Raw genomic sequence first — 27,358 nt, forward strand, 5'->3', positions numbered from 1 at the left:
TCAGTTACAACGGACAATTTCTTGCAGGTACAAGAGAAGTGAGTTTTGATGACAAGAAAAAGTGGCCTTTTTCAGGCTGTACACTGAAATACTCTGATCAGTTTTCATTACAATTTTTTATGCCCGTGTAGACATTTGGTGTACTGTAGAAGTGGCAATGAATGGTTTAATTTAATATAATAATAAATTTAGACTGGATTTTCCTTTATTTTTAGATTTACCTCCTTTTGAGTTTGTTTCATGTGCAAAGATTGTGAAGGCCTCCAGGATTCTGAGCATTCATAAGCAAGGGGTAAGTTTTATATTGCAGCAGCTCAACAGAGTATGTAAAATGAATTCTATACCAGCGTGCAGAAAGCAAAAAGATTTATTCAAGGTTTTGGTCTTGTATAGGTTTTTTTCCTTTGTACATACAGAACTGAATTATCTTGAACCAAACCTTTGTGTGATCCATTGGCTTCCTAGTTATGTCGTATGGAAAGGACAAGATTACCACAGAGTCTCTGAAGGGCCAGAGTCCTGATCAGCTGTTTACCTGGCGAAGCTCATAATTTCCACAGTCTCTTTGCTGTTTGTCTTATTTTATAAGATTAAATAATAACCTAACTATAACCTTTGGGAAAAACTAATTCTTGAAAGAAAAATGCCTTTTGATGTGATCAGCAATAATATTTTGTAGTTATTAAACATGATTGATGTTTTAATGTTAGCATTTAATTATATAAGAAAAATGATAGGCTTTTCTATCCAGTATTGAAGTGACACTTATTTAATTACAATTTTAATTAAATTTTAGGAAGGAACTGTAGAAACATGAGATGAAAGTGTTTTGTTTTCACTTGGTGCTATTCTTTTCCTGCTGACAAAGTCTTAGTCTCATTTACACTGCAGTCCTCAGTAATGGAGTTAAACTGTCATTGCTCTTCTATATCCATTATATTTGCATTTACGGTAAGCATTCAGTTTCATCTTCTTCATAGCATCAGAATCCTGGAAGTGAGCTAACCATCATGAAATGTTTTTGTGCTTTGTTTTGTTTTGTTCATTCCTTGTGGAAAAAACAGTGACCTAAAGAAAAAATGTGAAATTATATTGAAGTATCTGCAATTTTAACTGTGATCATACTTTGGAAAGTTTTTCTCTAAAAGTTGTTCTGTGAAGTCTATTCCATTTCATTACTTTCCACACCAAATTTGCTCACACAGCACACAGAATGAAAGTGGGAGGGAGGTATTTGAAACAATGACCTTTAAAACTAATAGCATCTTTCAATGTGTCATACGTGGTTTCTGTAGAATGTGAACAAGCCAACACTGTGTAGATAAAACCTTAATGATCTGTGATTCATTACAATTCTGTGAACAGCACAAAAGGTGAATTGGAGAAAAAGTTAGCACTTTGATGTGATGGAAAGTTCCTCAGAGGGATTACTTTTCAAATAAGTTTAAGAATGCTCCATTAGATTTCTCAAAGATGACAGGAAGCTATGTCAAGGTAACGAGGTCCCTTAAATGAGAGCAATAGCAAAAAAAGAAAAAAAAGCCTACCACATGCTTTGAAGCTGCGTTAGTATTCAAAAGCCACTAGAAAACCGTTAAATATAAATGAAAGAGAGAAGTGCTGGGATAAGGTCCCACACTGAATACAGTCACTCTGAAAAGAGTGTTGAAGCTGCCCCTGTAGCTTTACTAGTGAGAGATAACTTGGAGAAACCCTAAGCGACAACTAGAATGAGAGACTCATGTCAGATATTTTATAGGTTTTATTTATTTATTTATTTATTGTTTACATGCCTTTTGTTTGAAGCAAGAGCTTAATCTCCTTGCCTTGCTAGAATAAATCTGTTGTTTGCATTTTCAGGCTTGTGAACTCAGGTGAATTTTATACATAGGAGATGCTTTTACTTTGCCATAAGAAATGAATTCAAATAAAGCAGTACTGCAGGCAAAATTCTCAGGTTGCAATCAGACTGGAGCACACATGAGTGTATGTGAAAGTGGAGGATCAGCAGCCTGCGGGGCTATATCTGCAAGTTTGGGGGCCAGCTCGAGAGCCAGGATGTAAGGTAATATACAGTGTGCTTTGGCCAAAGGCAGCTGATGGACTCTTCTTAGCTTGCAGAAATCTCACACTGATGCAGGGCTGTCTTTTGAATTACAGTCTTATTAGACTCCCATTGAGAGGAAAGTATAATTCAATGTTTCTGACTCATCCATCACCACTACAGCAAAGATGCTTTTAGAGTGAATGTAATTGCTGGGTTTTGTGTATTTTTATTCTCAGAAACAGTATTTCAGTTAATCTGAATAACTTCTTGCCTGTGGAAGATTTTACGTGCAGAATTGAGTATAATATACAATACATAAGCCAGAAAATACGCTGTAATGTAACTGTTATTTGCATTGGTGAGGGAAATTAAAAAAAAATCAGTAGCTGTAAATGTAAATGTAAGGAGTATATTAGCCTTCTATACCAGCTTTATGTCATCAGTTTCAAAATTAGCACATCAATATCAAAAGAAAGGGATTATGTTAAAAGGGGCTACCCCATCAGTAGTTTTAAGAAAAAATAGACTGCATGGAGGTCAAACGTAGCAAATAAATGGCAAAAGTCATAATGGAACGTCACACCTGTGAGGAAGAACATTTACTAGTTTATAAAGTGATAATCTGAAAATACAAGATTATTTTGAATGTTTATGAAACCATAATTCTGAGTGGGAAGGCAAACTTACAGCATTCACTATGAACAAACTTCTTGTATGGCCATATCTTCTTTAGAATAAAAAAAGGCACTAATATCTTTCAGAATCTTTCAGAAGATATAGCAGAAGTCTTGCAACTATTACTTATAATTAATTTCCAAACTGAAATTTTATCTTCACCTACTTAAAAAACATTACCTACCTAACAATATGTTGTGATAGCAACAGAGAAATTCAAGGGAAGAAGAAATTATCAGATAATAAAATCTCTGCAGTTTTTAAGCCTGCCAACAGATTTTAAAAACTCAAGAATATCAGCAAGCCTTAGAATAGAATTGTGCTTTATGTCATATCTGAATTACATCAGAATTAAAAGAATGCAGTTTCCTTTTGCATTTGTGTAAGGGTTTATGTTTTTTTAGGGTTTTTGCTGTTGTTTTTTATAAAGTTTAGCTTTATCATGATGGTAGAAAGCTGTCATTTCATGCTGTGGTAGAGAGAACCATATGCCATAGATAAACCAGAGTCCTGAGAGTTTTCTTAGAATCTGATACATTGCACTACTTTATTTCTAACAAAGAGTAAGACAGCATATATGTTTGCCTGATGCTAGTGATGTCATTTAGATACATACAGAAAAAGACAAAAAATCCTGAACTCTGAAAAGCACAGCATGCCTTAAATTGAACTTGTGTATAATTCAAGTTTTTCTGGACATTCAATTAATGCAAACAGAAACATGTGAACACATCTGAGGAGGCCTGGCATTAACCCCCCCCCCCCCCCCAAAAAAAAAAAAAATAAAAAGATCTCATATGTTTTGTTTTATACTGTGGTCTACAAAAGTAGCTAGTTCTGGTAAGACACGGTGTGTCAGGGTGGCACCAAGTTGTGCTCTGAGGGAAGGTGCTATTAAAGCACAAATATAAATATGGTGAATGCAGTCTCTTTTAATGGATTCCATGTGAGAGTCTGACAGCTGTTTTAAACACCAAGGGGCCATGATCTGTAGTCTCTGCTGCTGGTCCACTTGCATGGATAAGTTATACTGGTCCCCTGGCAGAGAAGGAAAGGTGGGCCGAATCTTTCAGGTATTTTCCATTTCTGTGGTTAAAATTCCTTTTCTAAGTCGGCATTTATTGACATTCTTACTGTTCTGAATGAAAGCTAGGCTTAGCTGGAAATCTTACGCAAATCTGTGTTTAGAATAGTCTGTGAGCAATTAGACTACAATCCAGAAAAGCCATGTCCAAATGAGCTTTAGTCTACTTACCTGAATCACATCTGTGCGGTAGTGTTTGGAAACATTGTGGACCATGTGCAAATAATTTGGAATGACATTGAACCAGACTCAGCAAAAACACTAGTAAAAACTCAGTCAAGAAAATGACGAACTTCTACAGATTGTCTAAATTAAACAAACAAACAAACAAAAACAAAAAGAAACCACAAAGGTTTGTAGCAGAGTTGGACTTTCTTGCCATAAAAACTTTGCACAATGCAAGCTTAGGAGATAAAATTGAATACATCCTTCGGTATTGAGGCATTTAATAACTAGGAGGTGCAGCAGGATCTCAGAAGTACTTGAACGCTGATGGAATTGGTTCTGTAATGCTGACCTTCAAAACTTCTAATTGTGTTGGAGAGTGAAGAATTTGTTTACATTCAATGCGTGATCCCCAAAACTTATTTTACTGCTCGGTGCTCCTCAGGCACCAACACTTTTTAAGTCTTACTGTAAATAAGGCTGTTTACTAAGGCTCTGTTTGGTATTTGGACATGATCTAGTGGTGGGTTGTTAGGGTAGAATGGTTAGCTTGTGGTTGGACTTGATGATCTTGAAGGTCTTTTCCAACGTGAGAAATTCTATGATTCTATGTAGTGAGCAGTCTTTGAAGCTGTCGGAAGAACCCAGGTTTACTTGCTCCTAAATGACAACTTTAGTTATCGGTCTTTCCTCAGCTGCTCTTTGCTGCCTTTCTGCCCCAGCAGAGTGCAGGCGTCGGATCTGAGCTGCTGGGAGCCCCGCGGGTGCACTCTGGGGTTTGGTTACAAACACTCAGGGGTGATACATGAGGAGGAAGATACTGTGCCCACTGGAGCCATGAAAGCACTTCCCCGTTTCACTTCGTGTAATAAAGCTGGCTTCAGCAGCGCGGCAGTAATTCACAGATGGTGGGCAAGTTGCTAGAAGTGGGGAGGTTAGACGTGCTACTTGAAACTTAGCAATTTTATTTTATTTTTTAATCAAGCCATCACTCAGCGGTGATGCCACCAGCGCTCAGGCAACAAGGCTGCATCGCACTCGGGCTCAGCAGGGAGCCTCGTGCCCGCTGGCTGGGCCTCAGAAACGGGCGGCCCGCCCCGCGGCCCACGCGCGGAGGGGCGCTCCCCACCCGCGCCCAGGTGCGGCCGCCTCTGGAGGGAGGGCAGGGCGGGAGGCAGCGAGCTCCGCGCTGCGGGCGCGGCTTGCCTGGGAGCAGCGCGGGGGTGGGGTGCGGTGCGGTGTGGAGGCAGCAGGAAGGAACGAGCAAGCAGGGAGAGAAAAGAAAGGCGAAGCGGTCTGAAGTACAGCTCTTTCCTCTTGTTTTCGCGGCCACCGAGGTAAACCGTCCTCCGCGGGCGCGGAACTCGCGGGACCAGGGCTGCGCGGTGCCCGGTGCGCGGGCGGCCTGCTCGCTGCGCGCCCCGGCCTGCGCGGGCGGCTCCGGGCCGGTCTAGGCGCTGCGGGCGCGGAGCTCCTGGGCTGGGCGCTGTGCGGCTGCTGGTGTCCCGGCCTCGCCGCCCTCTCTGCACCGCCGGGGGCTGCGTGTTAAGCGGGCAGCTCGGGGAGGGGCGCGGTGCCTCGGGACAGGGACCGGCTCGGAAAGCCGGGCTCTGCCAGGAGAGAGTTCAGAGGCAGCTAGGAAGCACTTTGCCTCCTCTTTGCTTTTCAGCTCAGTTATGTTAACGGTCTGTATGTAAATGGCATACTGAGGAGCTGTGCTTTGTTGCTGCGTGTTTATTTACTCTATGAGTAGTTTTCTGGAAGTTAGACTTGAGCTTCTCGGTAGCTGCCCACGTATTCCTGGGAATTCTACCGGAAAGTGAATGAAACTCACTTTGCAGAAAGTCGGACGGGCGCTCAGATGCCCTCACTGATACAGGGAAGGCATGGAGTGAGAAACGGCACCGGGTGTAGCAGCAGCAACTCGCCCCAGTGCTCCCGGCCGGTTTCACCTTCAGCTGCTTATTCACTTCCTCGCTCTGGAGACGCTTCTGCACGCTGTCTGCGAGCTGTCCCACTGGAATTTCTTGCAGAGCGAGGTTTGACTCCGAATTAGCAAAGTTGGCTGAACTTTTCTTTGAAAGAGAGGTATTCTGCAATTAAAAAAAAAAATAAAAAGAACAAGAAAGAGACATTTTGACAGAGGATGTACTTAAAGTATTTCCTAATCAAGCACTGTGTTGAGTTACGTTTGGTATCTTCGTTGCTTTTGGAAAAAAAGCACTTCTAGCTGCATGGCTATCATGAGTTTCGTTGGTGTGTGTTGACCCAAAGTTTAAGTAATGTCTTTAAAATGGTCACACAGGAGAGTTTTTCTGAGCATACAGACAGCATGCTGATTGCATTGTGTAGGTTCTTAGAAAGATCTGTAATGATCTACAACTTTCTAAGCTGACTAATCTTGTCAGTTTGTATGCAGTTATGTACAATGGGAAGATGAAACTCACTGGCAGGTTTGTCTGTCCTTGGTAAATCCTAGGGTAGTTTAATTCTTCCCCTTCTTGATTTGGAGCTTACCAGTATGTGGTTGAGCAGAAGCTGGGAGCAAGCCTGAACTTGCTCGTGTTTGTTGAACTCATCACTGAAAGTGAGATTGGCTTGCCATTTTCTTCTAAAGATTTCTTGAAGCTAGTATCGATACTATTCTTAAAAGAAAAGAAAGTCTCTTTTGAGTATGGACTAATGAGAAATAGTGTATCTATATTCAGCTGTTTCCTTTTGTTCACACATTTAATTAAAAGCTGGTTTGCTTGCTTACTTCAGCTTAGGCTCATTTGTCCAGGCCACATTTTCCAGTCAGTGTCATCTTGAAGATTTTTCCAACTCAGAAATCATGGAGTGGTGGCTGTATCAGATGGTACAGTTTTTGAGAATATTAGATGCAGGAATGTATCCTCCATCTGAGGAAGAGTCCTGAAAGCAATGCGTTGCTCTTCTGTGCCAGTATTGTCCTGTTTACTTTGGGGCTATATAGCTATTGCTTTCTGCAGAACAAAAATAGCTGCTATGCCTCTCTGAGTTCTTTTTCATCATTGCTGCAGTTCCTTCCACAAGAGAGGGAGAAGGATCTTAAAATCATTTTGAAGAGTGTGTGAGAAACATAATCTCTGCAAAAAAGTTGGATGATCCCTTCTAAGACTTAGGATGTGCAAAACAAATTGCAATTGATCACATACCAGCAATGTATTTGCTTGGAAGAGAAGCCTAGATTGATTCCCTTGTACTGTTTTTTCTACTCAGCTATCTGGACAGTGTATACTTATTTTTGTAAAACTGATTAGTCAAGTGTCTTCCAGGCAGCTTTATTTTGTATTCCCCCTATAATAGTCTCCCCATTTGTATAAACACATCAAATGAGTTTTGTCTAGGTTACTGTACACTGGAGGATATGACAGTGCATTAAGAATCAATTTTATTTAGGCAAGACAAAATCCTCCTCTTCACCCCCCATTTTTTGTTTTTTTTTTTGGATACTTATTTCTGCCAAATACAGTGGGACAATCTATTTTTCACTGCTTCTTGGAGGAAAAGTATGGATGCAGCCATGTAAACTAAACATAGATACTACTGTTTTCTTAATTTTCCCTTATAATACAAATACTGATGTGAAGGTAAATATATGAATGTGTATATATCACTACATCTTCATATACAATATTGTACAAACTTTTCTGGATTTGTTGTGGCTTATTCTACAGTTAAAGTCATGGAGGAGAATGTGTTCTTTTTCTCTGATAGTCATTGCTTTGAAATAGTTTGCTATTGTGGATGAGGTGATCCTTGAGTTCCATTTTTCTTTATACTTTTTGAGGCTAAGACATTGCAACATAAGAAATGATTTACTATTTATCTTCTGGCCTGTGATATAAACACTCACCTGTTTGTAGATTTATTTAGTTGTATGTTACTTAAAGCATCATCTGAGAGCAGTTAAACCAAAATAAACATAACCCTCTCCTCAAATCCACAAGTACACTAACACACGACAGCGAACTTGCTACCTAACGAGTTGTACAGGTAGGCCACATTTATACGATTTCTTTAAAAGGGCTTCAGCTGGAGAAAACTGCTGAAACAAAGTATGGCCTTGGCTTCAGCTCCTAGCATTGCTGGCAGTTTGTGGTCAAGAACGTCTCCTCAGCAAGCAGCTTCTTCCTTTCTCAGACTGCTGTGTACTATGTTGCAAACTGTGCAGCAAAAAGAAACCATGTTCTGCATATTTGGAAGCAGAGTTTGTTCTACAGTAGATAATCCATTGTGCTGTGGTTTGTACAGAGATGGATCCAAGTAAATGATAATATGTGGCTGTCTGAGTTCCTGAAGTAACAGAACTGGAGATGTTGCAGCGTAAGGTGTGGGCAAAGCTACTGCATGTAGAAAACACAATACTTAAATACAGAAAAGTGTAAGTAAATAATAGCTGCTTACCTAAGTGACTTTTTGTTATTGCTGAAGGTGGAGAGATTGAAGGCATGATACTTTGTGAAAATCAGTGCTAACGCCTCAGGGATAAAGACCCCAAAAAGCACCACAAAACCAAGGAAAATGGAAACTGCTGAGATAAGCAATTTCAATGTCAATTTTGAAATTCTTAGATTGAAATGCACTAGCACTGGAGATTTTTTTTTCATATACTTGAGTACGTGTACTTTTTTTCTCAATGAGTATATGAAGCACCGAGACACAAACAGTTCCTGCCTTATGTTTTTTGCTTGCATTAGTCATTTCTGTAGTAGTTACTCTGTACTAAGAATATAGATTCAATTTCTTGACAGAATATGTCTTTATTTATGTATTTTTCAAGGGTTTAGAGGCGAGCGAGGGGGAATAGTGTTGAATTTTATGTTTTGAGAAGGGGCTTATGTGAAAAGCTTGAGGAAATGCTGATGCCTGAAGTCTTTAAGGGAATGATGAGAATTTAGACATCTTCTCAGGCTGAGGAAGGACAAATCAAATTCTTGTTCTAAAAGCTGATGATCAATCTGTTTAGCTCAAACCAAGCCTGTTTGAATTGAAGTGTCTTGGGAATCATTCAGTGAGAGCTAATTCCATAACAAACTTCACCTCTGATGAGAGGTTGGTATTGGATTGGCCTATAGAGTTCTCTCTCCAAAGAAGTTTTAGTTGTGTGCCTTTCTTATTGAAGATAGTATGTCACTGCTTGGAACTTTTGTGAACAGAGATCAAAGCTGATAAAAATACAGCCCAAGAACTGAAGTTGAATATACTGACAAGAATGTAGAGAGTTGTTATAAATAATGAAAGTTATATATATCAATACAGCATTATTCTTATATATGTATATATATATATCTCTTCCAGAAAAAAAATGTAGATTTGTTCAATTTCTCTTTTTCCACTTATCATGCCACACATATGCATGCATACTTGCTATAAGTGTGAAATTTGTTTTTCTCTGTTTTTGATTATTTCTTCTTGAAAGCCTGAATAATGATTTAGTGATTCAAAAGGCATTAGAGGAATCATACAGAAAGAGGTTTCATCCTTCTTTGGAGCTAATGATACAGCAGAAAAGCAGTCAATCTTTCAAGCTTCAATACTAGATGATAAGTAGTGTCCTTTTTGTTACGAAATATTTTAAGGAGTAAGGTATGCCTAATACCTTGGGTATAGTCTGGTTGTATGACTCCTTTCAGTTTGCTGTTTAAGTCCTAAGCTATGCTACTGAAGCTGCTTTTTCTTCTCCAGACTGCTTAAGGCTAGTACTTGCATGCCAGGACAGTTTCTACCATCAGCAGCTTTTCCCTAAGGCCAAATTACTTTGTATACAGGAAAAGGGAGGAAAAAAAAAAAAAAGCCTGTTGTCTGCTGCTGCCCTTAAACCTTTAAAGACACGTGATTTCAGTGACTTCACCTTGAGAGTGGTAGCTTCTCTATCTGCTTTGGGTTGTGTAAATCATGAATTTGGAAATGGCTGTGCAAGGAGGAAGAGCTGACACGAGTGAACTCTGAGGAGTGCAAAAGCTGAGTTGAGAAATATTGAGGAGAGGCTGTTATGGGCATTTGAGGTACTGAAGGTCCCTAGCACGGAGGCCAGGACTTTGCCTCTGGCTGTGCATCTGCCAGTTTGTGACTGAGGAATCTGCTTCCTTGCCAAAACTGAGCAGCTAGTAGTTACCTGGTTCCTGTCCTCCCTCGTGGCAGTTCTTTGAAGGGCCTGATCCGTGAGGAATATTTTGATTACCTCCACAGTTTTCTGGCTTTGTTTCTTTAAATAATTTAAGTGACTTTTTTTTTTTCCTTCCCATACATTCTCAGAAGTGACTTTCTCTCTGCAAACTCTTGTATTGGTTATGGTACTTCTTCAGTGGGATTCTCATCTGAAAATGGCTTGAACCCACAGTTCACTAAGAATGCTGCAGTCAGTGATTTTTTTCCCTTTTCCTGTTGAAAATGTATTTCTGCATACATAAAGTAGTGGCAGCCCCTCTCTGCTATTAATTGGTGCTAACATGGCAATGAGAAAGCTCTGGGTTCCAGCTCTGTTCTTAGTCCACTTTTTCTACCGTTTATATCCAAGTACTGTAAAAGCGTGTGTCTGGAGATAAGTGGTTCATATCTTGAAACAACTCGGATTATGTTCTAAAGTTATTACTCATGTTAAGACTTTGAATTTGCTAGTTTCTTTATACAGGTGATTATAAAAGGATGGAGAGGTTATGCTGTTTACCCTGCTTGAAAAGTTCATATATAAGAAATGTTAAAAAATTACTGTACAAATGACAAGGAGCCTTTCAGAATTTTATGCAAGATTAATGTGAAATCAAACCTCTTAATACAGTGATATTTCTCTTTTGTTTGTTTCTAATTCTGTTTTTCTTTTCTGTAGGTTTGCAGTCTTTAAGAAAAACAGTTTGAACTAAAGAACCTTGAAGAAGTGTCTCAGAGAAACTGGTGGTTTCCATTGGCTGGCTGACAACAAATTTAAGAGAACTTTATTGCCATTGATTATGCATTCATCCTGACTATTTCTACATGACCGTGAGGGGCAATATTCGGAATGAGGCTGCCATCATGTCATCCACGGGCTGTGGCACTGATATTGAAGAATTCTTGGTCAACATCAACTTGGGGCAGTATCTTTCTAACTTTAAAGAATATGGCTATAACATTGTGACAGACTGTGTGGGAATAAGTAACAATGAGCTTCAGCAAATGGGAGTATTGCCTACAGGCCATCGCAGAAGGATACTTAAGCAGTTAGATGCTGCTCTTTCAAAAATGCAAGGCAATTCTCTTCCCTGTGACAATTTAAAACTCAAAGAGTTAAAATGTTTAGAAAAGAAGCAATATTCATTTTCAGATGAGGATTCCCCAGTAAGCCATTTAAATGTAGATGAAGCTGGCTTGATACCTGCAACATCATTGGTACAACTTCCTAACAAAGCTTACGTTGGTAAAGAGAGGTTCAGACTTGGAGAGCAAAACCTGTTGGAAGCAAATAATGACAGCTTTACAAATTCAGATTTTTCTAGTTTATACCAGAATTCGGACGGTGTACTAAAAGCTGTAAGTGGAAATATGAAGATGAATACTCAGTCAAATACATTGCTGAAAAAAGCTGCTGCATACCAAACCGATGAGCACTTGACTGACTGTTTAGCGTTTTGTGATCCTCTTTCACTTGCTCATTCATATGAAACAAAATGCAAGGAAAATAAACATCATTTATTTGTGGCTGAGGAGGATCTATCTGAGAGTGAGCCACATTTGCCATTTGTTAAGTTTAAAGGAGAAATGATAGACAATGACTTATATGATTCTTGTATGCAGAACTGTGTGAAAGGATTTCCAAGAACAAGCCGGTCTTTTATATTAAAGCATCGACCAGTACCAGAAATCCCTGAGTTGAACAAAGTTGAAACTTCATCAAGGTAACTGCTGTTTCTTTTTAATGACAAATTATTATCATTGTAGAAGTTATGGGATGGTTTTGGGGGGAAGAGTAGGGGTGAGAGGTGTCTTTTTGTGGTGTGTTGGGTTTTTTTTGTTTGTTTTTTGTTGTTGTTGTTTTTTTTTGGTATGTGCTGTAAATTCAGTGGATCTGGAATGAATAATGCCATATTAACCAAAGAAGGGTTAAGCTTCAGTACAAGTTATAAGTGCGAATGAGAATATAAGGGAAACTTTAGAATTATGCACCTTATAATTTCCACAATTATTTGTACCTCTACTTATTTCTGAAGAAATGAGTCCTTATTGCTTTAGAAATAACCCAGATTAAAAAACAACTATATCAGGTATTTGTTAGACTAAATCTATATGCTCTTAGATATAAATATAGCCTGCTATATAAATATAGCATTTCTATATCTAAGATATAGATGAGAAAGAATGAAAATATGCAAATGTTACAAAAACTATACTGAAAAACGAAAAGCTGTTGAGTGTACTCTGAACCAAAATGTCACAATTAACTAGATGCTAGCCTCAGTATCGATGACATCCTGATTAATGGCAGGAAAACGGTCACAAAACAGTAAATTCAAGAAAACAGTCAATCATCCTAAAAAGATCTATTTTTAGTAGAGAAACAATTGTAACTGTGAAACACAAGTATTCTTGTTACATTTTATTACGTATTAAAGGTGCACCTTCTGGAAAACACTGTCCTTAGAAAATAAAAGCTTATTTTCTTATAAGTCACATATTTAAAAATATCTAGGAAATTTTACACAACTACATATATTGATGTTTTTTTTATCGAAAAGTGAGGCAAAATTTAGAAAAGGCACCTTGCCTATTTCATGCATTGTACAGTGTAGCCACCTGGAAAGAATGTATCTGTGTGAAGCAGAATGTATCTGGTGCGTTGTGCACGCGGACATAGGAATATGATTTTAAGTCTTAGCCTTAAAGCACAAAACTGCAATAAATTTTATGTTCTTCTAGATTAGAATGGAATACTTAATGATGGAAGAAGTTGTTTTATACTGGAGGTCTAAAGCAAGCACTTTCTTCAAGGTGACTCTTAGACTGATTTCTAAACTCCTTGTCATTTAATTGTTAATTCAGAGGATGAATGCAACAGGTTTGTGATGTTAGTTGGCTTCTACTGGTATTTGCACACCAACAAAGCCTGGCTTTTAATGATGCTTGCAGTATAATTTTTATTTATTTATTTGAGGAATGAAAACACCTATTACAACAGAGGAATTCCAGTAGGGAGAAGTTGAGGAGGGAGAAGGGAAAACAACGTTGTTTTTTAATTTTAACTAGAAAAGGCTTTACTGAAATTTTGTAGAATGAAGAAAAGCTACTCCTTCAGTCAAACGATGGTTTATGAATTGCAAATAGAGGGTAGCAGTGGAAGGTTGTCAGAGTTCATAGATTTTTGTAAGGATAGCTCTGTGCAACACTGATGACAATAGGATTGAATAGCGTCCAGTAAAGTTTGTTGTTTATGATAAATTGCGTAGTTTGGTTTCAAAATATTCCCGTGGTACACAGCGCTTACTGTCTTGAAAAAACTTCTGTTGCTTCTTTTGTGAAGAGATGATGAAATGTAAAAGTAAAAATCTGATATTAGAACTTAACTCTGTTAATAAGTCTCTCTTAGTACGGATGAATGTTAAAAATAAGAGGCAATGAATGAGCAGTTGACTGTAATAGTATGAGCTGTGTACATGAGGTATCTTCCCACAGCATCTTAGAGAGAGGAAAAATTCATGCAAAGACATATGCAAAGTTGTATTACTGTAGACTTAACCAAATCATTAGGTTGCACTTTTTTAGCCACTGCTTTTTTTTTTTTTTTTTCCAACCACTAGCTATGCCTTCAAGGGACATGTCTGAGAATGTTTTGTATTTATCATGTCTTTTTCATCAGCATATCTTAGCAGTTAGAAACATCATTAGCAAGTTTATACATGCCTTAAGTGCAGAGTTTTCCCAAGCATTTATATGTTTCTTTCAAGTTGTTGAAAGACGTTAACACTAAATGTTGTAGTACAATTGTTTGAACAGGTGGAGAGGCAAAGATTCTTTGCAGTAAGTAAGAGATCTTTGTGTGTCTCAATATATATATTTTTTATCACTGCCTTCTGAAACACCAAGAAATTGTGCTTATTGAAATGGATGTATAAACATTTTTCAGTGGGGAGTGCCTTTATGTTAACTTTTGTGGAGTGATTACGCCTAGTGTGTGTAATGAAGTTGTTCTGACTGAGCTGAAATTGGAACCCAGTGCAAAAAGATATCTATAAGTAGCTACTAAAAGAATATTCTTATCTCTTCTTTCTAATGGCTGATTTTTTTTCAGAATATGCTATATTTATAGAGTTCCCACCATTCAAGTAAATCCTCTGAATCCTGTTCTCTTAGTAACTGATGTGTGACTGGGTCACCGACTTCATTACCCACCATTCTGGTTTGTGAACTTGAGCTTACATTCTTCATCTTTATGCTCCATTTATAACAATGTAAAAATCCTGAAGGACAAGTAGCAAGTCTGTCTGAGGAAGATCAAGGGTAAACCAGAACTTCAAAACAGAACTTAAACTTCACAGAAACATTCTTGATTAACCCTGCTGGGTACTTCTTCCTTTTTTTTTTTTTCTTTTCTTTTTATTTATTTATTTTTTAGGGGGAAGAAATTAGTACAGAACTTTCAAGTGGTAGCTTGCAGCATCTTTAACCTCAGGAAAGATCGTATCTTTCCTATAGGATTGCATAAAGAAATATTCTCAACTGACTTCTGTTGATGGATGCTGGTTTCCTTGTAATTATATTGTGTGAAGGCTTTTCCCATACAGGCAGGGAAATCCAACTGAAATCTACTGGGAAACCCAATGTCGTCTTCTAGTCATGCATGGATATTAGTCATTAAATTTTTATGCAAGGAAATGCTTTTCTCATGATCTCTTAAGTGCCTTCTGGCACACCAGGTTGGTACAGTAGGTCTCCTTGTGGCACTTAGTAGTGCTGTGACTGTCTAACTTTTTATTACTAATAATATGCCTGCCTCTCTTGCAATCTTAGCTGTGCTAAGTGCTCCTGGCTCTTGCCTGTAACAAAACATTCTGTCAACTGCTAAGGCACCATGACATTTTGGAAGTTGCACTGATCTTGAGTTTCTTTCTTTGAAGAATATTTGGCATTGTTGTACTACAAGAGGTGCAGAATTTAAAAAACAAAAGAAACCCACAACTTATACAATGTTCTTGATAGCTGGTTGTGCAGATTTTAGCAGTGCTTTTGGATGATCAGCATTGATGTGTAGTTACATTAGGTTCTTGCCAGCTAAGTTTTTCCTTCTTATCACAGCATTATGAACTCTCTGTTAATACAGAATTAGTAAACGTCACTGTAAAAGTTTTTAAAAAACATTGGAATGAGTTCCCAACCAGAAGGAACTGCAAATCATTCTCCAAAACTGAAATATCTATGTCCAAAAAGTCATTGTTAGACTGAGTTATCATCACCCTGTGCAATGAAATTCTGAGCCTCTGCATTTTGTATTTACATCACTAGTCTTAATTTGTTAATATGCTTTCCCAGTAACATTGTGGGATTGGACAGAGTAGGCTGAAAGTCCTATGCCTCTTGATAGCTTTGGCAATTTCTTCCACACATGAGTTAAAAACTGATGTTTCTGTAAGACAAAGTAGTGCAATGGATGGAGCTAACCACATATATGCCTATAGCCATGATTAAAGACAGTAAGTACGGAGATAGATTTGAAGGCTCTGCACCCCTAGGACCATGTCCTTTAGCAGGCACTGATGAGTGAAATAGCTGCAGTTGCACTCTTTGGAGCTGCAGTGCAGTGTTAATACAGAGGACCTGAGGCAGATTTATAACGTGGCAGAGCTGGTTGTTACACAGAGTGAATGCCACATAGGTAATGTTAGAGATTGACACACTTGGTCTACTTGTGGATTTTTAGACACTCTCCAGCTTCGTCTCTTGTATTGTTTAGTAATGGGGTTGTGCAGATTCCTCATTAAAAGAAAGAAGAATTCGTAACATAGAAGTCATCATAATTGCTAATGAAGTTTCCAGACTGGTGCTGCTCTCTCTCTTTCTGTTATGTGTTCTTCTGCTCAGGGCAGTTTTTAGGTAGGAGAAATGCATCTCTCTCTTCCTACAGCCAAGCGCCTCCATTAATTAGGTTGTACAAGCAGCCTATGAATCCCAGAGCTCTAATACAGCACTCTGGAGCACTTTGGATGTGTTTGTGTTACGGGAGTGTTAGATCTGGAGCTGACTAGCAAACATGTTTTGAATGAGTCAGAAAACAAAAGTTTCATTCACTTAAAAACACTCAGCAGATGCGTGCCAGTAAGGGCTCTGAAGCACTGGCTGCTTGCACTGAGCTCTCTCCCTCACATCCCTTGTGAGATGGCAGGCAGAGAGAATAGAACAGCTCGGCTCTGCCCAGCACTAAGCTCTCACCTTTCCAGTCTCTCAGCATTTACCAAGTTGCTGCCTCATCACACCCTTTCATCCTGTTTGTGCACAAGGAAAGAGACACGGGGAGGAGTATGCAGCTTGAGCCACATCCTGTGTCTCTTTTGAAAATAATGGGTCTTGATCTCCACAGTTAAAAAAAAAAAAAAAAAAAAATTGGAACTTTTTTATTTGAAGACCATTTGCAATTTTGGAAATGTTTAAGGATAGAGCTGTATTTAGATAGATACTAGTGATTTTTATGCGTGTGGGTGGGTTGCTTAGGGGTGAAGGGAAAGGAGAGTGTCTTATTTGCCCCACATAAGTCTTCAATATTTTTCTGTTTTTCAGTTCAGGAGTTCATTTTGTACAGTAACTGAGCATTGATAAATTGTTATTTTATATCTTGCACTGTATGGTGGTGTTTTTTTTGTGTTTTTTTTTTTTTTAATATAATCCCTCAAACAAGCGGTCAAACTAAGTTGTTTCATTTATTTCTGAAGGTAGTTTTCACTTCAGATAAGGTAGAACTTCATTTTTCAAAAATTCCCCCCAGAATTATTTTACATTGCAGGTAAAAACCCTGCAATTTGCTTCCAATCAGATTTTCTTGCCATGTATGAATTACATACAGGCAGGTGTGTAGAAGTTAAAAAAAAAAAAAAAAAAAGCAGGTCTTTATAAGTTGCTTTATTTCTTATTTTCTGGTGAATTTATCAGTATTACTTTTGACTCATTACTGTTACCATTACCCACTTCTAAATCCCTCCAGTCTGAAACTAAGCCCCTGACTGACTGCTTTACGTAAAGAAGAAAATGATCGCTCTAAAGGCTCTTCAAGTCAAAGCTGCTTATCTGTTTCTCTTGAATTCATTAAACTATTAAAACTCTTAAAAAACGAAACAAAAAGCTCCTAGCAGCAAATACTGTTTGTGTTGAAAAACATTAGCTTTGGCTTTCTTGTAAACATACCAGATTAGTTCAAATGCATCAAATGCATGAAGTTAGTCTGCTCATGTAGCTTCAAAAGATGTAGCTGTGTCAAATTTAGTAAACTATTTGAATAGACACTAAGTATTAGTGTGTTTTTTCTTTTTTTTTTTTTATTTGGTAATTATAGTTTATGAGAGTAAGTAGTTATTTTGCATGGAGCTAGGTTGTAATCCACTTTAACTAGGCAAACTCATTCTATGTTTTCTAAAACAAGAATTTTACACAATATCATCTGGAAGCATAACTGTTATAATAAGGATAATGTGAAATAACAAATAACTTTTTAAAGTGCTGCTTCTGTGTTGAATTTAATCCAGTAACTGTTTTGGGAGGGCAGATTTAGGCATGGATTGATAATAATGCAACATGGAAATTCATAAATGTATGCCTTCTGTCATAGAGAAATGCCAGCCTGTATTATGAAGCAATTCAACTTGGACTTCATGAGTCATTATTTCTAGTCTCAAGTATAGCTTCTCATAAAAGAACAACATTTCTCAATATGTCTAGTGGGGAAATGAAGATCAGATATATTGATATTTTTATTAAAACATACGTACCTTTGGCTTTGAAGGACAGAGGACCCCAGACTCTTAGCAAAAATTGCAACAGTCTTATATACAATCTTATATAGCATTTATCAATCAGTGAGTATTCTGTAAGGATACACGGGGTCTATATCACTATTATTTCCAGAAAAGAAAAGAAAATAGAGAAATTGCTAGTTATTCATGTTAACAGGTGATATCAGAGCAGGCTGCTGCAGCACTGAGGATGGTTCGGAAATGTACTATTTCAGGCATGTTTTTTCCTGTTCTGTTATTCTAAAGTTGTTTTCTTAGCCTGAAATATCAGTAATAATGATGAAAATGTGATCTTAACCAGCACGTGCCACTGTACATGAAGTTTCTGAAATGCTTAGGGGCCAGCACAACACCAATAACAAAATGCTTTTTCTCTTACACGTGTGTGTGTGCGTATATATATATGTTCTTCTCTATCTATAAAATGCATCATGGTAGTCACGTGCAAGTGCAAAGCAATTTCAGATTGAAAATTTACTGGAAAAAGTCATCGTTGGGAATTCAGGATTTTCAGCACTATTTCTTTTCATTGGTTCAGAGTGTCTGTTTTGTCTGGATTTTCACGCCTGGATTCACTTTGAGCTTTGCATTGAAGACTGACTTTGGAAGTACAGCATTTTTTGAATGTGGTAATTGAATGTGAAGTAGAAGGAGAATGTAGATCCTCATACTTCCCAAAGGTCTAAATGAGTATTAAGGGCAATTCAAAACAAAAACAATTCTGAAGATGTGTACTCAGATCAGTGAAGTATTCAGTGTCATAAAGGGAGGAAAGCAAGTTGTTGGGTAACATTTAAATTCAACCAGGAGATTTTCCCAAGACTTAAAATTGGCTATTTCTATGTTTGTTTGTATTCTTAATAGTGTGTTTACTTGCATAATATGCTTTTGTTCACTTTCTAGGATATTTCACTTAACGTTTTCATTTTGTGCTCTATTTTGTTCAAGTTCGCTTCAGAAAAGAAGAAATGTGGACCTTATAGATGTATCTTGTGCTGGGAGACAAGTTTCACAAAAAAGTGAGTCAAGCATGCTGGTACTTATATCTTGAATAATCAGGAAAAGGAAACCTTAAACCAAAAGCTGAAGCCTAGAATTGACTTGCTTATTTTAAGAAATACCAGGCTTCTGGAAAGACTGAAAAAAGTGATGTATATAACAGCACAGCATGTAACCACTTCTCCTTTTTTACTTAGTTTTTGTTTATGAACTAATAACATGAAAATTAGAAAATCCGGACGTTGAACTACAGTTATTTTAACATGCCTGTTGTTGACTATGATATATTGAGTTTCTAAGATTGGATGCAGATTTTTAAAGCCAAAATCAGTTTTTTCGTGAAAGTTATAAGCAGCATACTTCTGACTAATGCTGCTGAATGTTAGTGAGTAGAGTTCTCCCGGAAATAACAGGAAATTAATTGTGTTAAATAGTTTACTGGAAGAAGCTTGCAGTTTTGTAGTGTGAATTGCCCTTTTAAAAAAAAAACAAAACAAAAAAACAGTTTTCAGACTCCAGGAGTATGCCTCGTTTGAAATTATACATATTAATTTCAAGCCAGTACTTGGTGATGGAATGAAAATTGAGTAGAAATGAAATGGTTTTATTTCTTTAGTTTTGTGGATTTTGTTTTTTGAAGTTGGAATCAACTTTGTATTCTCTCAAGAGCAATAATTGCAACAAAAGCTTTTTTAACTTGATAGCTTACATGCAAGCTATATCCAAATTATGTGCTAGGAAGAAGATGCAGTAAATTGAGAGAAAATAATAAAGAGTAGCATCTGGAAAAAAAAGTATCTGGAGTTTGGTTAGAAATGGGAAATTATTTGTAGTTCTTCAGTTTTTACTTTGATTTTTTTTCTGAAGAGGAAATAAAAATCAAAAGCAGAAAAACCTGCCTCTTTTGTGATTTTTATCAGTAACTTATACAGCATGGCAGTGTATGACTCTGTATTTTTTTGCTTTAAGAAACTTTCTCAGAAGAAAAGCCACCCGTTATATCACCTTATGGAGAAACCTTTTTTTGGGACAACCTTAAAGATGCTAAAGTAAGTTGATAAGTCTGGATACAAATGATTAATCTCTTTAATCTTTGTGCTATGTACTGAATACGCTCCTTAATTCTTTTTTGCTCTGCTTTTTTAGTTCTCAGTACCTTTTCTGTCTTCTTAGGTACATGCAAAAGCTTTATAGTTGTGAGCAGGCAACTCAGCACCACACAGCTGCTCACTTTCTTTCCCCTGATGGGACGGAGATAAGAAATAGTGAAAGAATTCGTGGACTGTTCATTAGGTAAAGCAAAAGATGTGTGTGCAAGTAAAGCAAAACAAAGGAATTCACTGAATAATTTCCATTCACAGGCAGGTGTTCAGGCACTTTCAGGAAGGCAAGTCTCATCACATGTAGTGTTTTTTGGGGGGGAAGATAGATAGCATTACTCTGAACTTCTCCCTCTTTCTTCCCCCTTCTCTCAGTTTTTATTATTCAGCATGACGCCCTATGATACATCTCAGATGGGATATCCCTTTAGACAGCTTGGGTCAAGTGTCATGGTTTTGTCCCCTCCCAGCTTCTTGTTCACCCCAAGCCTCCTGGAGCAGGATATTGATTGACTCAGTTTAAGCACTGTTCTGCAACAACTTAAAACATCAGTGTTTTCACCAATATTTTCATTAAAAATCCAAAATACAGCATGGTATGGGTCTCTGTGAAGAAAATTAACTCTATCCTAGTGAAAACCATCACAACAGTGTAAATGTGCATGGGCTAGTGACTATTCTTTGTCTTGAAATACACTTTGATTTGTTCAATAGTAATACAAACCTGAGGGCTTTCTTTGTTTTTTGTTTTGTTCTTGTTTTGTTTTTAAAACATAGATGAGTAACTTCTTTTCTGCTCAGAACTAGATGCTACCATACTGAATGAATAACAGTCAGTTACAGACAGTTGCAGACTTCCTTAACAGCCTTCTTGTACCTTCTTAAGTACAGTGATGTATTGTAATACTGTGTGTCTAAGTGAGGTTAAGTAGGATAACCGTTAGAGCTGACTAGTAAAGGTAAAAGTGGATTTTCTCTCTTCTGATAATGCCAGATCAAGACTGAGCATCTCTGCACAGACTCATGGAAAGTCTAAGAAAGCAGCTTATTTGCTAGCTAAGGTGATAGCATATGGCCACAAGTGACTATTATTTTTTTTAGTTCCTATTTATGAAAGTTCTCAGGACTTCTAATATTTTTCACATAACCACAAACTTGCTGTATACCCAGTAAGTCACTTTCGTGGCAAGATTCTCTGAAGTAAACATTTTTGTTGAGGTCAGGAATTGAACAGTGGAAGCTATATATGGAATGTGCAAGGACTTCTGAATCACATGGTGCTTTGGGAGGTTAACTAGCTTAGTAAGGCGTCCACCAGTTGTTGTGAATCTCTCCCTATTCCTGCTTCTCACTCAGAAATTGTTGCTTCTGTGTTTGCTTATCCTTGTTTCAGCTGTCAAGCCACTGACTTGGGGAAAAGAGTAGATAATTATTTTCTGTCCTGGTTTTCATGCTAATGTTTCTCCTTTTCAACTGCTGAAAACTACTGACTAAATTGAGCATTGAAATTAAATGGTTCGAATTGCAACGTGTAATGAGAGGCTTTTTAAAAGCATAAAAATGAACTTTATTTTTGGTGCGTACTTTCTTTCCTTTGGAACTGTGTTGTGTGGGGTTTTTTTTTTGTTAGTTTTTCATTGTTCACTTTTTAAGGAGGTGGGCATAAATTGATAGTTTTTCTCCTTCTCTTTCTTGTTATGTGCACAAAAGTTACTTCTAAGTTTTTGTTTTCTGTTGCGTAGCATTGTCTGTGCCAGTTATTAAAATGCCTTTTACAAATTCAAAGTTGAACTTCTTTGTAATTAGTTTAATGGCATAAGCGATTTTTCTCAAAAAGTTTTCTAGCCTTGTTATTTCTTAGTTTATCTATATATTTTATTGAAATAGTTGGTTATAATAAAGCATACTTGGGAAGATTGTCTGCAATCTTTCTTCCAAAGGCACCAAATATTTAAAGAAAACAACAACAAAAAAGACAAAAACCAAACTGTGCTGTTCAGCTAGATTAACTGCTTAAAATAGAATTGCTATTTCTGCTGGTTGTAGAATCTCAATTAATGCAGTGTATTACAACATACTTCCTCCGATCTGAAGATTTGGATTTTAATTATTACTTTCACATAAGTAAACAGTTTTTTTGAGTTATATTTATCACATGCTAGTTGGAAACATCACAGTTGATTTTGCTTCCATTAGAAAGTAACTGCAGACTAAGGTCTTTAAGCAGAGCTGTTAAACAAAGGTCCTAAGATATGTTTAATTTTCAGATACTTTTCCAGTAAGAATTGCATATCCTAGGAACAAATAAAGAAGTTTAGGCAACACTGTAAAGTAACTGACATTTTAGTAATTGTTGCTTCATTTTTAAAAAATAACCTCACATGAGAATGTAGTTCATCTGTATATGAGAAAACACAGCAACTTGCAATACTGACTTAAGGAAGCCTGTTCTAAGTGGTTAGAAGTTGACCATTAACTTTTTTCTTCTTCTATTGGTGTAACAAAGGAAAAGCTTCTATAGACTTTATAAGGGGAGTGTCTGTAGAAACAAGCAGTGAGTCACTGCGCTCTAGAGATAAGTCAGCACGAGAGAACAGGGAATTAAGGACATAAAGAAAGTTCAGTGAGTCTTAAGTGAGGAAGGAAGACAGCTAGAAGCAGAAACCTCTAAAGGGCAATCTGGAGAAGGAACATTTTTCTTTTATATTGATTAAAAACATAGCACAAAAATCCTAACACTTCATAGCTGACATACTGTTGTGTCCAAGTGAAGAGTAAAGTATACCAGAATTCACTTTTTCACTGAAGGAATTCTACGTTCTGAAGTGTTGGTTTCATTTCTTGCTGTAAATTCTTAGACTAGGTTAAGCATGCATATTGAGATAAATAATCTACGTGAGCTCTTAGGCACTGTGGTACTATGGAATGCTGAGCAGATTACAAATCTTAGAACTTTAAAACAAGAAGCTTTAATATTTTAAAAGGAGGAATTCTTATCTTTAAGGCTCTGTTATAAAACTGTATTGCCTTTAATAGAAGACTAAGGAGCATATCTCAAGTAAAGATTGAGAATAAACCACTCAAGTAAATCCTGAGTGACATTTAGCATATAATGTGACAGTAGTCCCAATACTCATCTTAGTATTCAGATTTCCTCACTTTCCATTTTGACTGGCAATACTGACTGACAAAAAAAGCTTTTAAACAGTAGGACACCTGAATTAATTCCTGATAAAAGTACAGAAGTTTAATACAGAGCTGCCAGCAGACAGTTCCATTGGCCTGCCATGTAGAAGCCAAGTATCTTCCTTAAGCGTAGGTACTTCCTATGCAAAAGAACAGTATATATTTAGACATAGTTATACCTTTTAAGAAATACTTGTCTCTATGAAGGTGACTGCAGGAATAAAGGCTCCCTACTTTTGCAGAATACCTTGGAGTTACAGCAGGTGGGAGAGAGGAGTTCTGTCTCCTTTTGAGTTTGATCATCTTGCAGAATAATCCTGTAACCAACACATGGGTTTTCTTCTTTAATTTGTGTGCAGTCTGTGTTTTTGTGAGTGAACAGAACTGTCTGTCCCCACAACCTTTCTTCATTTGTGGATTTCCATATTTTAAAATCTTCTAGCAATAGAAATGTATATGTTGATGTCTCTTGTAAGTTCTCAGCCCCCCTCAGTTCACTTGGCTAAGTTCTGAAGATGGTGGAGCAGGCACAAGGAAGGAATAAACTAATATTATAGGGGTTGGTAAGGAGAGCAACAGTTGCAGCTGCACAGCTTTGGAGAGTGTGGTTTTCCATCTGAGCAGCCTGTAGTTGCATCCTGATAAACAAAGGAAGGTAATACTCACCATTCTTACTTTAAGACCCTTTCTGGCTGATGTTAGCCTCTTGGCTATTTCGGAAAAAGGGGATGCTGCTACTTCCCCTTGTTTTATGAAAGGCATTTCAAGCACTTCATGGGCAATACATAAGTTGCTTTTGAGTTTTCTGTTTCATTTGTTAGCAAGGTGTAGCAATGTGCTTTGATTTTTTTGATTTTGTCTAATCTGTGGTGCTACAACAGAGTTTACAGTGCGGGGTGGGAGGTGGTGGGGTTTGATGTTATATTTCTTGTTCATAATGCATATGACTGGCAGAGGAAGGCAAAGTGTTCACCAAAGGTTATCCTATCATAAGCCTGTGATTTCCTCAGTTTTTGCTGTAGTGTACACATACTCGGTTTTTGGCTATGCCCTTCTTATGCCCTTTGTTTGTTTGTTTGTTTCTTTTTGTTTTGAAGAAGGATGATGTTGAGAAGCTTAGTAATACAGTGTGATTGTCAGATCAAGTTTAGGAAGTGTGAAGTGAAATGTTCTTGAGCAGTGTTAACCTTGATATTTTGTACACTACAAGTAATGTGTGATAAAGATTTCTAAACAGACGAATAAAAGTGCCTTTTAGAAAGAAGGATGGCAAGAAAGTGCTAGATATGTTCAATATGACTAAATTCGGCCTTACTGTAGGAATGTAAATTTACCTGTATTTTGTCTTTGATCTACTGTAAATACTGAATGTTTAATTTAGAGAAGTATTAACATGAAAGTTAGGCTAAGAGTAGCAAATCATAAATGGTATACTTATCATGCACCTGACGTGTGGCTCTTGAGCTTAGAAAATACTCAGCTGTTATTCAGGAATAACTAGAGTACAAATATTTCTATGCACTGAGCTTTTTCAATTTTTTTGAGTATTTTGAACTATGCTCAAATATTTTCATTTATCTGAAAATTAATTAAAATGGACGTATTGAAAATAACATCAAAATACTTTTTGAAATGCTTTTTCAGATGCATGTTACTTGAAAATTTGGAAAAGGATAACTTTGATACTTGGTCTGTTGGTGTGATTTACGTCTAGAGTAATTTAAACATTATTATCTACTTCACTACTCATGTTTGTTATGGAATATTTCTTTTCTAGGAACTTCATAGAAATGAATTCCAGGTTTGTGAAAATAAATCAGATTTGAAAACGGCTGAAGAACATTCTTCTAACAAGAATATATGGTATTAAATAAGAGTTACCAAAAATTTAGAGTTATTTACTGGTGTAATAAATAGATCTCTAACTCTGGAAGCACGAGAGACTTTATGTATCTCGTTATCTATTAACTTATACTTTTGTGCTATTTGAACATTCACCTCATGCCATAGGAGGTGACTATCCTAAGACTGTCTAATCTAGGCTTCAGAATCTTTTGTGAATTTGAGAGGACTTATTTCCTATCCCCCAGTCAGAACATCTGGAATATAAAATTCGGCCTCCTTGTCTAATAGATAACATTGTCTTAAGTACTTTCATGCTCTGCCTATTCATTTAAAAAATAAAAAATTCCCAAAACATTCTTTTTTCCTGTCATGAGACAAGGGCTGATGGTTTTTACTAAATAAGATCTCATATGTTCTTTCAGACTTCTGTCTGCAATTGGCTTCTGTTAAAGAGGGAGAGATGGAAGAAAGAGGTGATATTGCAAGTCCTCCAAAATTTTAAAATGAATAAAGCTAGTTTTCTGAGGAAGGAGAATTCATTTTAAAATTCTCTAGAATTCAATCTTCTAAAGGAACATGTTGAGAAAGAAGTATTCAGTTATGGTTGTAGTTAGAGAATATATTGTGTTTAATATCAGTCTGTGGTTATCACAAAGATGTAATTTTATAAAAACATTTACAGTATATGACTTAAAAATATTTGTTCTTGTTAATATTTTATTGTGTATAAATGATAAGTAAAGTGTACTTTTACTTTCTAGTTCCCTTAATAATCAAGATGAGAAGACAAAGGAATGTGTGAAAAATGAACCCCTGTCTCAGGAAAACAAATCATTAGCACCAGAAGATTTTGAAAGTGAACCTGTATATTCCATTGTGGATCAATGTTCTTTGCCTTTAAAGAAAAATAAAAATAAAATCAAAACCCACTCATCATCCTGTAGTAAGAACCAAAGTGGAGATTCAAATTGGCTGGTCAGTGAACAAATGGATTCTCAACAATTTGATGGAACTCAAACTTCAACCGCAAATGAATCAATAGCACCATATGCTTGCTTTTATGGATCATCGGTAAAGAAGGTTAAAGCAGGATGGCTGGATAAATTATCACCTCAAGGGTATGATATTTGCAATCTATTACTTGTTGTGGGGAAGAAGGGAACTACTTTTATTGCAAGAGCATAGAGATTTACTTCTGAATTCTCAATTTTTGATGATGTATTACTTCTAAAGTTTATTTAGGAGGTATGTTCAAGAAAAATGTATTAAAAATGCTAATTGCTACTCATGAAAAATACAGAATTAATTTGTAGTAATATTTTCAAACTACAAACTTTTTGCTGCTTCTCTGTTGACCACAAAGTAAGTGAAAACAAAGTCTGATTCTGAAATACTGTTTTACCAATTTATCCATTATTTCCTTGACTGGAGATCTTATTGATTTCAGTTTCAGCAGTCTCATAGGAATATAAGTTTATATTTGAGTTTAGAAATCTACAGTGATGCATACAGACTCTTCATTTAGTTTACTGATGTGCCTAAAGTTTGGTGGGAGGAATTTGAGTGCAAGCATTCCTTTGAAATATTAAGTAATAAAGAATAAAATAGAAAGAGAATAGACTAATATAATCTCATGTTTAATTGCTCTTATTGTTCAAAATTTGTTTTAATTTAACCTTCTTTAAATTCCAATCTATGATTCTTTTACACTGAAGAGCCCTCTGTTATATTCCTTTCATAAATACTTGTAAACTCTGATGGTATTCTTCTAACCTTTTCCTTAATTAATTGAATAGACTATTTGTCATGGTTTTATGATTTTTGTTATTGATATTCCACATCATAACATCATGTGACACTATTCTTCAGTAGTTTCTGCTTCTGTAACTGTTCTAAAGACTTTGTCTCTTTGTATTTTTAAGATTGGCATGGCTTTACTTCCATTGCTGATCTTTGCTAGCACCTAGAAATCAAATTTGTTGCCCTTTAGTGCTATGATGCATTTCTTCTTGCTGTACTCGTCATCAAGCCTTAGTAGTTCCACATTCTTTCTTCTTTCTAAATGTTTAGCTACATGGAAAAGGTGATTACATTTTGGGCTTTTCTTTTATTATTTTTGATGATAATAATCATAAGCTATTATGGCAATTACTTTTTTGCTGTTTACTGGGAAAAGTTACTGAATCAAATTGCTTGAGAATACATTCTGGTTTGTGCCTACTGGAAGGAGTTCTACCAAAGCAATTTCTGGTTGGTTTCTTTTTTTCTT

The 27,358-nt window shown here is 36.8% G+C and overlaps 1 protein-coding gene across 5 annotated transcripts in view; it reads left to right on the top strand.

The window, feature by feature from the left end:
• ARAP2 (ArfGAP with RhoGAP domain, ankyrin repeat and PH domain 2) overlaps positions 273-27,358 on the top strand; it is a 132,414-nt gene continuing 105,328 nt past the window's right edge. The window contains exons 1-6 of one of the 5 annotated variants that reach the window (XM_021395387.1): positions 273-292; positions 10,822-11,866; positions 18,908-18,978; positions 19,928-20,007; positions 25,022-25,107; positions 25,851-26,207. In XM_021395387.1, coding sequence (XP_021251062.1) covers positions 10,968-11,866; positions 18,908-18,978; positions 19,928-20,007; positions 25,022-25,107; positions 25,851-26,207 — 1,493 coding nt within the window. In that variant the 5' untranslated portion in view covers positions 273-292; positions 10,822-10,967. The other 4 variants (XM_021395386.1, XM_021395385.1, XM_021395388.1 and 1 more) reach the window with 4 other exon arrangements.

The sequence above is a fragment of the Numida meleagris genome, chromosome 4 (genome assembly GCF_002078875.1).
Source record: "Numida meleagris isolate 19003 breed g44 Domestic line chromosome 4, NumMel1.0, whole genome shotgun sequence".
Classification (NCBI taxonomy): Eukaryota; Metazoa; Chordata; class Aves; order Galliformes; family Numididae; genus Numida; species Numida meleagris.